Raw genomic sequence first — 15,508 nt, 5'->3', positions numbered from 1 at the left:
CATTTCATATCATCATAACGAATGGAAACATTTGAAGTAACATGATAATCAATATATTTTTCTCTAGCTTAGTTGTTACTGAAATATTTTGGAAGATTTATAGGCTGCTATAGGTTATTGTTATTATTATTTTATGCAGCACTGCGCATAGCCTATGCCTACAAGGCACAACAAACCTGGTGTTCATTGTATTATATATTGTTGGAAACATTTATGTGTGTGTGTGTGTGTGTGTGTGTGTGTGTGTGTGTGTGTGTGTGTGTGTGCGTTGGTGCGACCTGATTATGAGGACAAAAACCATGGATACATACCGACTCTATGAGGACATGCCGTAACTACGAGGACAGCACTAATGTCCTCATAAGTCGAGCAGTGTAGAAAGGCTTATCAGGCTGCGCCTAACCACCTCCCGCTTTTTCTCAACATGTCCTTATAAATCCGTTGTACCCGTTTTTCAGTGTGTGCCAGTGTATGCTCAGAGTGTTTAATCTCCCTCTATGTGAAATTCGACGTTACTGCAGTATCATACACATTTCATACACCCACAACCACGCCCAAGCGCGATTCATTGGTGGAACGCTGGAATCCTCGTCAGTGATTGGCTGCTGGAATCCTCGTCAGTGATTGGCTGCATTTCACATCCGTCAAAGTCAGCGCGCCTGCGCCTCTGATCTTCTATCGCAGACGTGTGGTGTGACGGTGTGATTAATCAGAAGATTAATCATCATAATGAAAGATTAATTAGCAGAATTCGAGCGAAGTTGACGAGCTATAGTGGGAGATTTTCACTTTATCACGAGGAAGGTAAGTGCGTTTATTTATATATTCTACCTTTATGGAGTTAAGTGTCATGAGTCAGACAGTTTTAAATAACGTTAGTTACATTACTTTAAACGTGGCCACTAATCGGGCTAATATAAGTCCATAAGCAGTTAAAATGGCGTCTCCAAACAACTTGCACATGCTATTCACGTTTTTTGTTTTGTTTGGTACTTAAACGAAATTCTCTTGTTGTTCATATAGACGCATACAAGTATTAGTATTAGTTGATGAAAGATACATCTCCATGGATGCTTGAGAGAATTAATTAACATTTTGAAATGAATCAAATGTTGTCATCATGATGACTGGTAAAGTTGAGTGGATGAATTTACAGTATAATACAGTAAGATACAGAAATATATGAAATAAACAGAAACGAAACTAATGTAAAAGTATACTTTCATTAATGTAACGTTACTGTCATTAGAATGACTTGGAAAAAATATTTAGTTGATTCATTTTAGGGCTGGATATTAGCAGACATTTTATGATTCCATTCAATTTTAATTCACATGCTGTCGATTCTATTTCCAATTCGATTTTACATTTATTATTTTAATGTAAATCAGGTGTAATACATGTAACATTTTCTAAAACTTTCTCTCTTTAGTTATTTTTTCTAAGTAACGAGTTTAGCTTCGTTTGATCTAAGGCGCCACATTAAAGAGTGATAAAATGGTATTAAAATGGACTGAATTTGAAATCGGAGACTGTTTCTTATCAAAAGTAACAAGCCTCAAAACCTCACTTATCAATTTTATGTGTAAAATGTTGTATTTATTGATATAGACTACAGTCTGACAATAATGTACTGTATATAAAGCATCTATCTATCTATCTATCTATCTATCTATCTATCTATCTTTATAAATACATACTAATTATGTTGTCTGGAATGTTTTCAGTCAACATGTTTAGAAAGAAGAGAATAAAACCTGAGCAGGATGCAAAAGAACACATATTGTCGGGCAAAGACAAAGCCTTCATTGAGGGACGACAAATCAACACATTCAAAGGTAAATTGTGCACCACAAGGCAATTTGACTATGTTCAGACTGCAGGCAAATCAAATCATAAAGTAGGCATGCACTTGTAAGAATGAAAAGTAGGCCTATTGCTGGCAGTCTGGACATGATCTTTCACATTCACACATTTTACCCTTGGGTAAGCTGCTCATTTTCATTAAGGTTAAGAGATGAAAAAAAAAAACTTTAAACAATTTTTTTATTATTATTATTTTAAAATAAATACTTAAAACTATGTATACAGAGAATAGTGTAACCAAATTCAACTAGTAGGCTATATCACAGTGAAAACCAATGCTTGATTTTTTTATTTTTATTTCCTGCACCTCATATTACATTACACAGTTTTACAGGATTTAACTCTTTAAAAGGATAGGTTGGTTAGCTGTGTAACATATAGGTGCACTTGGATTCATGTTTTATTTGTATTATTATATATTATTTTGCCCTTTTAGGGAGAGGTGTGTTTGCACTTGAGCACATTGAACCATCCACCTTTGTTGTTGAATACCGTGGGATTCTCTCTCAAAGTAAACATGTTAAAGATGTACAAGGCAACTACTTGTTTGACTTCACATGGAATGGAACACGTTATTGGTAAGCTGGCTGTTTCTTTTTTGGTTTATTTATTTTTAGTTCATATTCAGAGCAAACTAGTTGCATGTAATTCTAATAAAAACAGTTATGATTATGATTATTATTATTACAATATAGGGCTGCACGATTTGGGGAAAATGTCATATTGCGATTGAGGTCAATATTGCAATTGGAATATGCGATTGCGATATAATAAACAAATGGTTTCATGAGTCAACTTGCTTGGATCTAAAGCAAAATGCACACACAGAATAGTGATAATTCTGAAATGTGTATTTCTCAACTCAAACTAGCAACAACAACTAAATGATTGATAACATCTAAGCCATTGATGTCTGGATATAAATAAATCCATGATGACAATATGATGCAGATTATTTAAAACAATTCTGCATGTCTGCTTTGTGCACGACGGATCCATGAAAGGGACACTAGATATTTAGACTTTGGTTGATACTAGAATTAGTTGCGGTGACCAATTGGCAAACATCCTTGCCTCAGTGTTGTACCTGTCTTTCTCATAATTACAGGAATTGTGTGACGAGACATCAGTGGCTGTGACTGAATGCAGTGTGAATCCTTCCTCATCAGTGAAACAGAAAGTAAGTGAGCGCATGTTCCTTCATTGTTTTCTTCTCTTTGACACAGGCAATGTTAAGTGTAGGATGGTTGGGCATCATACTAGACTGGCTGACGTGGACTGTCGTCTTAAAGACGCTGTTGTGACATCTCAAATTCGAGTAAAATGTACCTTGCTCGGTTCATTCATTTTCATAACTCGTGCGTTGGGGGATGGGCATGACACTGACCTGAAATGTAAGGACAGTTCTTCACTACGAGGACCGTCATGTCAGGGATAGGGTTTGAGGAAAAGATGTTGCTTTGGGTATGTGCCGGCTGCTTCTTTATGTGGATAAGCTGTAGACCCAATATGCACACTTTTCAATCTGGATATGCTTTGTGACTTTCAGTCACAGAGACGTAAACAGTTAAGGCCCATTCACACCAACCATAACTGTGTTAGGGTCCAACCAGCAGACGGTAATGTTCTGTTTATTGTGATCGCATCTTTGACTGCTGCTTATATACTGAAGCATGTTATAGCAGAATTGATTCCGATTGGCTGTCAATTAAGCAATGTATCGCAATACAAAAATGCAACAATATATATTGTGGAAAGTGACAATATGTATTGTGTATAGTACACCCAAAATAAAAATTACTGTGTGAGGGGAAACAATCAAGTTTACAGAGTTCGTGTCAATACTACATTAAACTACTATATATATATATATATATATATATATATATATATATATATATATATATATATAATATATTAATATAATAATATAATGCAGTGGGGGAATATTTGTGGGTCCTGATAATGCCAAATGTCTTTTGTTACCAGTGAAAAGTGGCCTACATTAATTTAAATATATCTAGTTGGTGACAGAGTGCAAGCATATTTGTCTAAAACAGGGTTCACCAATCTCGGTCCTGGAGGGCCGCTGTCCTGCAGAGTTTAGCTCCAACCCCAATTAAACGCACCTGAACCAGCTAATCAAGGTCTAACTAGGCATACTAGAAACTTTCAAACAGGTGTGTTGGAGCTGGTTGGAGCTAAACTCTGCAGGGACAGGGGCCCTCCAGGACCGAGATTGGTGAACCCTGGTCTAAAACAAATCTGTTAGCCTATTCATTTCCTCCCCCAATGTTTTGCAAATTAGGCATTTTAATCAACAGTTAAAAAAAAAAAGTTACCCTTTTACCACGTCTTGGAGTATCTCTATAATATCGTATCGTGATATGTATCGAATCGTGACATGAGGGTATCGTTACACCCCTACTGCCAATGTTTCTAGCGTTTCTCAGCTGGTAAAATCGTTCTGAAAGTGATTTTTTTGTTTTTGTTTCTCTGTGGTGTTATCGTGTAAGCTGTGGTGTAGACTCTGCTATTCTTTAATACTGAGAGGATTTTTTAGGCCTATAATTTAGTAGATATATAGTTTTTAGTTTGAACAGTCCTTTTTTAGTTGGTAAAATTCATCCTGTCCTCAGCTAGCGGTGAGGGGTTTGCGTTTAGGGAGATTTTCTTGTCTAATATCTGCATTTTAGGGGGGAAAGCATAAACAACATCTGCGTTCATACTAGGGATGTCAATTTTCACAAATTCCCATGATCGATCGTCGTTTAAATTAACGATCAATTAATCGATTAATCGTTAGCCTTAATACTGCGATATGCGTCACCTGCAGTGGCTATGAGAGCATGACAGGGTCTGCAAATGCTGCTCAAAACGCTATGTTCCTCACCAAATCAATTAGAATAGTTTTCAATATAAATAAAGGGCTAGTAGGATTGTAAAATGTTTCGATGTGATTGATAATTAAATTAATTATTTAATAATCAAATATAACTACTAATACAACGTGTCACCAACGCCGCCTCATATGCGCTTAGAATGTGTGACCGTTGTGGACGCGCTCTTCCTGGAACAACTGCACGCGCTGAATGAATCTGCTACCGTTAAACTGGAGCACTTTGCTAGCACGTTATTTATCTAAAAAAAACGCATCCTATATGAGATTAATCCGATATATTCAGGGCTTGAATTTCGGCACGGGATTGCGGGTATTGCGCATATTTTGTATCATTCCCGCAGGTCTCCCATTTATAATGCGGGAAATTCCCGCTAACATTGATTCACTTTAGCATGTAGGTTGTATTAGTAAATTAATCCACACAGATTGTAAAATCAAATCAGTCATTTTAAAACTGTCTGCGAGACGCAATTTCACAAACGTGTGAAACGAGTGATTCAGCGGCGCTGCGTCTTCTATCTCTCGTCTCTCATATGGGTTGCACAAGGTAATTGTTAAGCGCGCAGCAGGCGGCGATAATACACTCTCGCATTTCGGGAGTCGGGATAGACGGAATTGTCACTTGCATAATCGGGCCAGCATTGCATCACGAGTAACTAAAGTTTACCATTTGCACGTCTTTTTAAGTCTCACCAGTTTAAACCTCCTCACAAACAGCTCGCGGGTAACAAAAGTTATTTTTCGTGGATTATATCGCTTAAACAGTCAAAAACATAAGAAAATTATGTCAATTTCGGTCTTAGTGATGTCCTCTAAACACAGTCGGTTGTTATGTCTTAAGCATAAATCGCACGTGACCGTATAATCAATGAAAACAGGATCCGTGCATTAGCTCTTAAAGCAGGGCTCAGTAGTTTCGGGATTTCTTCGCTGTATTCTCGCTTTTTGCTCGCAGGTTTCTCTCTAGAGCTCCCCCCACAGCTTCGGAATAGATATTTGACAACACTGTTGTAAAAACTCTTTGGCGATTCTCAGACACCAGAGGCTAGTAGATCAACGACATCAAAGCAGATGGGACATTCTTTAAAACGTCTTCTTCATTCGGGTTCGAACAGCGTGAGGGAGCGCAGACAGCATTTTAGCAGATTTCTTTTGGCCGTAAAGCAATTGTTTACATCGCGAGACCTGATATCACGCGAGACTTCCTGACGCGGCGGCCGCGGCCCGCCGGCTTAAAGTTGCAAGTGCGGATTTTCCGCTCACGGGCACCAGGGGGGTGCGAGACGACCACCATTCAACCCGAAATAAGTAATATAACCATTCCAATGACTCCGAAGCTGTTCAGTTAAGGTAAAAAAGTTACTTAGTTCACCTTTAAAGGGACAGCAGCCATTTGTCTGTCATTAATTTGTTTGTCAAAACAACAAAACATAGCTTTAATTTTAAGGAATCAGGATTGATAGCCTATGTATTTAATTTAATCAGGACTAAAATACTACCTAGTGTTATTTTACATTTGATTACTTTTTTCAGTCTCTGCGCAGTATTTCTGAATACTAGTTTTAGACCTAAGCAAAAACTTCTTTTTTTCTCTTTATTGGTATCTTTATTCTATTGTATTTATTTGTGCTACTTTTTTCAATTTAATTCAAAGATTGAAATCAAGCTTCCTTGAGCTGTGTAAATTCTTAAGAACAAAATTACCCCATTGTAAAAATGCAATGAGTAAGCCTACATTTAGGCGAGATAAATGTAAAAAAGAAAAAGTCTAAACTCCCCCCTCAAATTAAAAATCCCCCCCATAAGAATCACCTAAGGGGGGATTTCCCCCCCATTTTCCAAAATGAAATTCAGGCACTGTTATTCAAAATAAACATAATATTACAAATTATATCTGCACAAAATGACGCAAATTCATTCACAAGTGAACTTGAACTAAGTTACGTGCCATTCATTCAGAACTACTCATGTTGTGGATGTGGACGCGCTCTTCCTGGAGCAACGCGACATGGCAACTAAACCCAAATAATTCACAATGTTTTATTACAATATTGTTCTCTTTTAGGGATGTCAATTTTCTCAAATTCCCATGATCGATCGTCATTTAAATTAATGATCAATTAATCGATTAATCGTTAGCCGTAATACTGCCATATGCGTCTACTGCAGTGGCTATGGCCAACAGCATGACAGGGTCTGCAAATGCTGCTAAAAACGCTATGTTCCTCACCAAATCAATAATGGTTATAAATATAAATAAAGGGCTAGTAGGATTGTAAAAATGTTTTATGTGATTGCTAATTAAATTAATTATTCAAACTACTAATACAACGTGTCACCAACGCCTCGTATGCGCTTAGAATGTGTGACAGTTGTGGACGCGCTCTTCCTGGAACAACTGCACGCGCTGAATGAATCTGCTACCGTTAAACTGGAGCACCTTGCTAGCACATTATTTATCTAAAAGAAATGCATCCTATATGAGATAAATCAGATATATTCAAAATAAACATAATATTACAAATTATATCTGCACAAAATGACGCAAATTCATGCACAAGTGAACTTGAACTATTACGTGCCATTCATTCAGAACTACTCATGTTGTGGACGCACTTTTCCTGGAGCAACGCGGCGACACGGCAACTAAACCCAAATAATTCACAATGTTTTATTACAATATTGTTCTCTTTATAATGTTATGTAATATTACAGTCCCAATAGTCGTTATTAGTCGTGCACTGCCGTTTGAGCTGCGCGCGCTGAAGCTGACGCTTTACTACAGAGTTAATTCTTAACCAAATGCATCCAATATGAGATAAATCAGATATAGATAGGCCTACAGAAAAGAAACAGTATTACAACTTACATTTGCACAAAACAAAAGGCTGCGAATGCAGACGCAAACTTATAGTCATGATGAAGGTGTAAAATGGTCCCAAACATAACTCCGGCGCGCTCGCTTTACATGTTTCGCGGTTGAGCAGCGCGCACGCGCATGAAGACCTGCTTAATCGATGATCAATAAGTTGTATCGATTAAATGTATTATCGACAATTATTCGATCGTCGATTAATCGTTGACATCCCTAGTTCATACTAATTTGTTAAAGGGACACTCCATATCACGTGATGCTTTGCGTGAGGTTGTTGACAAATGACAGGCTGATCCGTCGTCCACGTTGGTGTGCGTCATTACGCATGAACCAAGGCTGATATTGTGGAGAGAGAGAGACGCACGGCACAGTGGTTTCGAGGGGAGAGAGAGAGACGCACAGAGAGACGCGAGTTTTGAAGAATACACAGAGAATAATGGATCATCAGAGATTGAGAAACATGGATCTAAATCAAGCGCTGGCCTTTTTTGATGCCATGGAGGATGATGGATTTTCTGGAGAAGAGAGCTTTTTGACTGATGAGGAACTAGATTACCAGGATGGTCTAGACCCCACTGAAGAGTAAGTTCCATTTATTTATTTACTGTAAAAGTATATATAAAAAAAAACTAATATGATAAAATATAAATTTTCTAAATATGTAAAAATAAGTTCTGTAAAAGTAGTATTTCGTTTTTCTATGTTTGTTAAAGAGTAGTAAGAGTTGTGGATTACACTTTGTCTCTCAGCCATTGTTTGTCTGCGTTTACCTAGAGATACAAACAAAGGATAGTGGGGGGTTGGTCACACCTTTTGGCTGTGGAGAGAATGTCTCAAGGATGTTGTAGTGGGGGGTTGGTCACACCTTTTGGCTGTGGAGAGAATGTCTCAAGGATGTTGTAGTGGGGGGTTGGTCACACCTTTTGGCTGGGGAGAGAATGCTCATATTATAGCTGTGGTGGGTTGGGGGTACAGTAGCAATCTCAGCCATTGTTATCTTATGTGAGAAATCAAATACAAAAACACTAATTGATCTGATATGTATGATCTAATATTTTGCTTTATTTGTTTTACAGTCATGATAATGAAGAAGACACCAGCCCACCCACCCGAGCCAGACAGGAAAGCGGCCATTCTTCCGCTGAGGAGGGCCCTTCCACTTCTGCTGCAGTATCCCAGCAGCTGCCAGGAATAGGTCATGGACGGCTGCAGTCACGGTCTAGAGGGAGAGCGCGGTCAAGGTCAAGATCCAGATCCGGCAGCTTGAGGGGTCGACAGAGTCCTGAATCCACAAGGTCAAGATCTAGATCACCACAGCCAGCAGCCCCAACTCCATCATGGAACAGTGAGAGTCAGCCAGACATCCCTCCAGTGCCCAAAAGGTTCGTCCCAACAAGAAAGCCAGGACATCAGCTCAGCCCCACATCCATATACACACCGCTGGACCTTTTCAAACTTTTTGTCAGTGACAGTGCAGCAACCACTTTGTGTAATAACATAAACACAAACGCTGCAAAAAACATTGCCAATGGCAAAAAATATTCCTGGAAAAACTTCACTGTTGAAGAATTTTTCAAATATTTAGGACTGACTTTCTTTTTTGCACTGGTGAGACTGACAAATATCCGGCACTACTGGAGGACAAACACCATTTTCAGCCAACAGTTTCCCCACTCAGTGATGGCACGTGCAGGTATCAGGTCATTTCCTGGAACATCCACATGAGCAACCCTGATGAAGATGTCCACAATGACCGGAAGAGAGGGACACCAGCTTATGACCGGCTGTTTCGTCTGAAGCCCCTTTTAGATGACATCAAACATGCATGCAGAGCATTTTATCACCCACGGCAGAACCTTTCAGTGGACGAGAGGATGGTGGCAACAAAGGTTCACACTGGCATGACCCAGTATATGAAGGCGAAGCCAACTAAGTGGGGCTTCAAACTTTTTGTGCTGGCAGACAGCAGCATTGGGTACACTTTAGACTTTGCTGTATACACGGGGAAGTCTGTGTTTGCTTCTGGTGAGGGACTGGCAAACGACTCGGTTATGTCCTTCATGAACAAATCATCCCTAGGGAGTGGCTACAATGTGTATGTAGACAACTTCTACACAAGTCCAAAGCTATTCATGGATCTCTACAGCATGAACTTTGGAGCATGTGGCACCTACAGGGGCAACAGACGAGGATGCCCCCGCACAACCACAAATGCCATGAACAAAAAGGATCCTAGGGGCACCATCAGGTGGATCCGTGACGGCCCTCTGGTTTTTGTAAAGTGGATGGACACTCTGGAAGTCTCTGTCTGCTCCACAATTCACCCGGCCTTCTCTGGCACACCTAAGATGGCCGACACAGCAGCAGTGCTCGAGTGAAGCTCCTTAAATCTCAGTCTGCTAAATGCGCTAATCAATTAACTTTCCTGCATATCTATCCCACGTTAAGTTCTGAGTGTTACCTCCTTTTTGTGACTTTTTGGATGGTCACTAATACAAATTGTTTACTTGATCATTTCACCTGTGCTTCGCTATGGAACAAAACGCAACTAACGCATTCATTTTGAACGCTCTTCAACAACTTAAGCGAGAGATGTTCACGTATTTTGACCCGAAACTTGACAACCTGCAAACAGCTGCCGATGCGTTGCAGTCTTCCCTTAAATCACTCGGGGATCAAGTAGGCGAGCTCGAATTTAGAGTCAGTTCAAATCAGGATAACATAACTGATCTAGAGCAACGCGTTGAGACGCTGGAGAAGCAAAATGCTTTCTTGCTACAGAAAGCCGAGGACGCCGAAAATCGGAGCAGAGCCCTAAATCTTCACTTCATTCACGTTCCTGAGCGAGCTGAAGGCACTGATACAATCGGCTTTATTGGACGTCTACTCACTCTTCTATTTGGCGAAGCCAGCTTTCCCATTCCACCTGTGATCGAGCGCGCTCATCGCACTCCTGGAGCCACCTCCAAAGGGAATTCCAAAGCTGGTTCAAGACCAATTTTGGCAAAGTTTGGCACCAGTGAATATCATGAGGCCCAAAACGCCTGGACTTCTTTTGGAAAAATGTAAATAGTTTTGGTTCTGTTCAAGTTATTATGTTTATTCCTGTGCTCCAGGACTCCAAAGACATGAACAAACTGTTTTCCAGAGGAAATTTGCTTAGCTTTTATTTATTTGTGTGTGATTTCAATAAATGTTTGAGTGATTCAAAAGTTTTATTTTTTCATTTGTCTTTGTGGTCCCATAACTTATTTTACAGTCAGGTGACATCAATGCAACACAAATATGCTGAAAGTTCAATTTGTCATGAAAAAAAAAAGAGGTGTGTCAATTGTCTGTGCACAAAAGGGTTGATGTTTTACAAGCTTTTTTTTGTAAATAACACCAGACGGAAAATTAATTAAAAAAAAACCCTTAGGTCTTTGAGGGTTAAAGGGTTATGTAAGATTGTGGCCAAAACTGGTACTGCAATCACTTTCAAATTACTGTACCCCCTTCCCCCTCCTCCCTGACTCGAGGTTGCCAGATAGGCTGCAGGATCCAGCAGGAACGTAGGCTGCTACAAGAAGTGGTGACTAGAGCAGAGCTGGCAACCCGGATGCCGCAACACTACTGACTCCGGGATTGGTAGATAGGTGGAGGGTGTTTGTCCCGCCATAGTCTTATCTGATCGGTGAGTAGCCGAATGTAGACGAACTGCTGCGCGTGTGACAGGGCGCATGTTTAACTGAGAGAGAGAGAGAGAGAGAGAGAGAGAGAGAGAGAGAGAGAGAGAGAGAGAGAGAGAGGTAGTATGCAAGCAAGTGCACACCATTTCGAAACAAAAACGAGGAGTAATTCAATAATTAGTTCGCAAAGTAACTCTTCACTAGAAATTGTGTGAAATGATTTCCAGGCGGTAGCGTAGAGTGGAGCTCAATTCTAGTCTATATTGATGGGCGGAGTAGTGGGAGTGGCCTGCGGAGCTGAGCATTGCAATGCACTATGGGTATTGTCTACAATCCACAAGCACTAAAGTCATTTTCTGCCTTTTATCGGCCAAGAAGGACCCAAATTAGAAATGTATGCTACTATTCTACTACATATATGACCCACTTTCAATACACATCCAGTGCATCCTCAAACTGACGACAAAACCTCATACAGTTACGCGCACACTTTGGAGACTGTCTTGTTTTCAATGCAAGGGTAGTAAGGAACTGGGGTCCGTTCTTCGTACGCCACTCAGTTAGTGGGATTTGATTGTGGATGATTTGGCATGATCTTGGATTGTTTGGTTCTTCAGTGCTCATCCTGGACTTGCTGTCATAGTGTTCCTATAGTGGTCCGTAACTTAAACCTGCTCGGAAGCTTATTTCATGTAAACCGGATTAGATTGCATCTTTTTAAGTGGGGTTGATTCTTAAAATATGTCCCAACCACTGCTAATTTATTACAAGAGTTCCTTACTGAAACTAATTTAAAACTGACAAAAGTAATTTAAAATAATAATAATGATATAAAAATTAATTTGAAAAAATGTGTTGAACGCCTGTGTACGAGTCAAAAGAAGTATACTTTGCAAGGCTGTGCATTCGACTGTGGTAAAAATTCGACTGTGGTATACTTCTGGCTTTAGTCTGGTGTTGGTTGTCTAGTCATAGCCAATGCAGACTGTGCATAGCACTTTAATAACACAAGATTTTGGCCAAATGTTTTAAACCAAAAACAAACTAAGCTCCCAAAACACAAATCTAACATTCGCTGGTCCAAAACATCGTAAATCTATTTGAGCTTGATTGACACATGAAGTGTCTGGCCATACATCATTTTATTTATTTATTATTTTTGAACTAATTTCTTGAATGGCAGCAGTTAACCTGCAATTTTAGCTGGTTTCAAAACACCTGGATATTACCTGCCATGGTGACATTTCCTCAGATAAACTTCTGAGATCCAAAAGCTAATGCCAGCATATTGACATGGTGACTAATAAATTGTGTGCGCATATATTTTAGATATTTATTTGAGAAAAAGGATACATGTTGATTTTGGGTTCATGTTTTATTTTTTATCTTCCACAGTAATTCAGTGTAAAGTGGTCCTTTTCGTGTTACACAGGACCAGAGACTAGTTTTCCCTGTGTGCTTATCTGCTGATATTTCACATGTTCCGAAACTGTTTGGATTGTAGGGCTGGAATACATTTTAATTGTTGTTTTTTACCCCTCAGGAAAAAGCCAAATGAATCAGGATGAAACTGAGAACTCCAGAGGTATTTAAACATTTGGGTATATTAAAGTTATTCCATGTACATACATATAGGTGTATAGGTATACATATGTGTATGTATATGTTTGTTTGTTTGTTTTACAGAGACCAAATTGAGGAGAATTGTGAAAAGGCCATGGAGCCCAAATGAAGTGAATGCTGTCATGAAACATTTCAGAGTCCATATTTCAAAGGGACACCTTGCAACAAAGGCAGAGTGTGAGCAGTGCAAGACTGCAGAGGACCCTGTTCTGAGAGAAAGAACGGCCCAAAATATAAGGGATTTCGTGAGGAACCGAGGTTTGATGTTGAAAAAAAATCTTCTTAGAGTTCTTCGAGAGATCAGTGTTGCCTTCCATTAAAGGTTGTATCAGCGATTTCAGGCCCAATAAAGGCCCAAATATAAATGATCACATTCATCTCATTTTTCCTAACGATCCGCTAGCTGGCCGCCCCATAAGCATGCCATCCAAAAACCGCGTCTCTGTAGGCAGCCTAGGCTCTGAGATCTGCACACAAAAGGTGGGGGTGTTGTGGTGTGAGATTTTGCGGTGATTGGTTGGAACTGTTGGTGATTGGTTGGAACACTGTTTATTTTGGTTTTGGTGGTTGGTGAAACCCATTGTTTTTGTGTGCAGATCTCGGCGCCTAGGCTGCCTACAGAGACGCGTTTTTTGGATGGCATGCTTATGGGGCGGCCAGCTAGCGGATCGTTAGGAAAGATTAGATGAATGTGATCATTTATGTTTGGGCCTTTTTTGGGCGTGAAATCGCTGATACAACCTTTAATGTCTGTGGGTTTTGTTCTCAAAAGTGTTGTTGGGCCAGAAGAGTGTTCAAGACATCCTTTTATTTACTTTTATTAAAACACTGTTTTGAAAGAAATGTACAAAAACATGCATTTACTGGAAGGCAATTTAATTTCAGTGTGTTGTTGAGGTCATTTTGAGGCACACTCCCTCATGCACTTTAGTCCCATAATGGTTAGAGATGCACCGATTACAATTTTCTAGGCCGATTCCGATTTTTCCGAGTTTGACCTGCCGATTCCGATTTTTTATTTATTTTTTTATTTTTTTATAAAACACCATATACTTCTACCCAAACTGAATAATAAAAACAAGTTTAAATGGGTGAATTTTCTATAAATATTTTTGAGTCTTCTTCATTTTCTTTTCTGACATAGCCTACTCCAGTTCTTGTTAAAACACACTAGACATGCAAATTCTGTGCATTTTGGGCACTTTTTGTGTGAAATCATTTATTTTGCCCATCAAAAAAAGTGTGCTTTCACTTTAATTGAGTGTGAGCAGCGCAGCAAAAATAGACTCTGCGCCGAAACCGCTTCATTGCTGCTCACTCTAACATGCACGCCGAAAAAAATACGCGCCTCTCACGCTTGCGGTGTGAAACTGACGTAATTCACAAGGTTTTCTACATGTGTGTTCCGTGTGCACGTGTGATGCTGATGTTGCGCGATGTTAATCATGCGGCACCCGAGTGTGTTTGACCGGTATAAAATCGGCAAGTGTCAGACTGACCGGCCGATCGGCGGTCATGACCGATCACGTGAAAATCGGCCAATTCCGGTCCCAAGCCGATCAATCGGTGCATCTCTAATAATGGCCTTATTAGATCTCAGTTGTTGAGCCTTTTTTTTACCATTTGCAAAATAAAAATTGCCCTTTCAGTTTAATTTTGTTAGTTTTTATTGGCTGTCTAGTTGCATTTCTTCATCTAATTGCCCTTTAACTAGTCTTCTATGAAGTGTAAAACTTGCTGATCTTTGTTCACTGAATTTTCTCCAACCAGGTTCATTTTGCACCACATGTGTATATGTTGGTTGATATAGCAACAGCACATTGTAGCACTATTTCCTTAGGTGTGCGTATTACTTTTACAGGTTTAGTGGCAGCAAAAAGATGCACAATCATTTGTGAATTCACTCTTTAATAGTTGATTTGGTTTAGTATGGTTAACTCTAATACAGGTACTCCTGCTATGTGTGGAGTTAATAGTGATGTCCATTTAAACCCAGTTTGTCCTCATAATCAAGGGTTAGTTAGGGTTGTGTGTGTGTGTGTGTGTGAGAGGTCCAGTTAAACCCAAAATGTCCTCATAATCAAGGGTTAGTTAGGGTTGTGTGTGTTTGAGAGGTCCAGTTAAACCCAAAATGTCCTCATAATCAAGGGTTAGTCAGGTGTTTGTGTGTGTTTGAGAGTGTGTGTGTGTGTGAGAGGTCCAGTTAAACCCAAAATGTCCTCATAATCAAGGGTTAGTAAGGGTTGTGTGTGTTTGAGAGTGTGTGTTTGAGAGGTCCAGTTAAACCCAAAATGTCCTCATAATCAAGGGTTAGTTAGGGTTGTGTGTGTGTGTGAGAGGTCCAGTTAAACCAAAAATGTCCTCATAATCAAGGGTTAGTCAGGTGTTTGTGTGTGTTTGAGAGTGTGTGTGTGTGAGAGGTCCAGTTAAACCCAAAATGTCCTCATAATCAAGGGTTAGTAAGGGTTGTGTGTGTTTGAGAGGTCCAGTTAAACCCAAAATGTCCTCATAATCAAGGGTTAGTAAGGGTTGTGTGTGTTTGAGAGTGTGTGTGTGTGAGAGGTCCAGTTAAAC

General features: G+C 39.6%; 2 protein-coding genes across 12 annotated transcripts in view; one reads left to right on the top strand and one right to left on the bottom strand.

Moving 5' to 3' along the window:
* Positions 1-15,508, bottom strand: part of arid1b (AT-rich interactive domain 1B) — a 114,126-nt gene that overhangs the window by 28,434 nt on the left and 70,184 nt on the right. The gene's annotated exons all lie outside the window — the stretch shown is intronic.
* LOC308698816 (piggyBac transposable element-derived protein 4-like) lies at positions 480-14,690 on the top strand. 4 transcript variants are annotated; one of them, XR_014031116.1, is made up of 7 exons: positions 480-804; positions 1,728-1,838; positions 2,303-2,444; positions 2,975-3,046; positions 8,720-11,316; positions 12,855-12,896; positions 12,998-14,690. XR_014031116.1 is itself a non-coding variant. In XM_081379185.1 (4 exons), exon 4 carries the CDS (start codon positions 9,365-9,367, stop codon positions 10,019-10,021), a length of 657 nt encoding a protein of 218 aa, XP_081235311.1. In that variant the 5' UTR covers positions 1,674-1,838; positions 2,303-2,444; positions 2,975-3,046; positions 8,720-9,364; the 3' UTR covers positions 10,022-11,317. The 4 variants fall into 4 exon arrangements, 1 of the variants encoding a protein (XP_081235311.1); XR_014031118.1 differs by lacking the exon at positions 480-804 and having other exon boundaries at positions 1,674-1,838; positions 12,855-12,912; XR_014031117.1 differs by lacking the exons at positions 480-804; positions 8,720-11,316 and having other exon boundaries at positions 1,674-1,838.

This window comes from Scardinius erythrophthalmus (assembly GCF_964197995.2).
Source record: "Scardinius erythrophthalmus genome assembly, chromosome: 11".
NCBI lineage: Eukaryota > Metazoa > Chordata > Actinopteri > Cypriniformes > Leuciscidae > Scardinius > Scardinius erythrophthalmus.
Note: the sequence above shows the minus strand (reverse complement) of the source record. Positions and strands in the feature narration are given on the sequence as shown.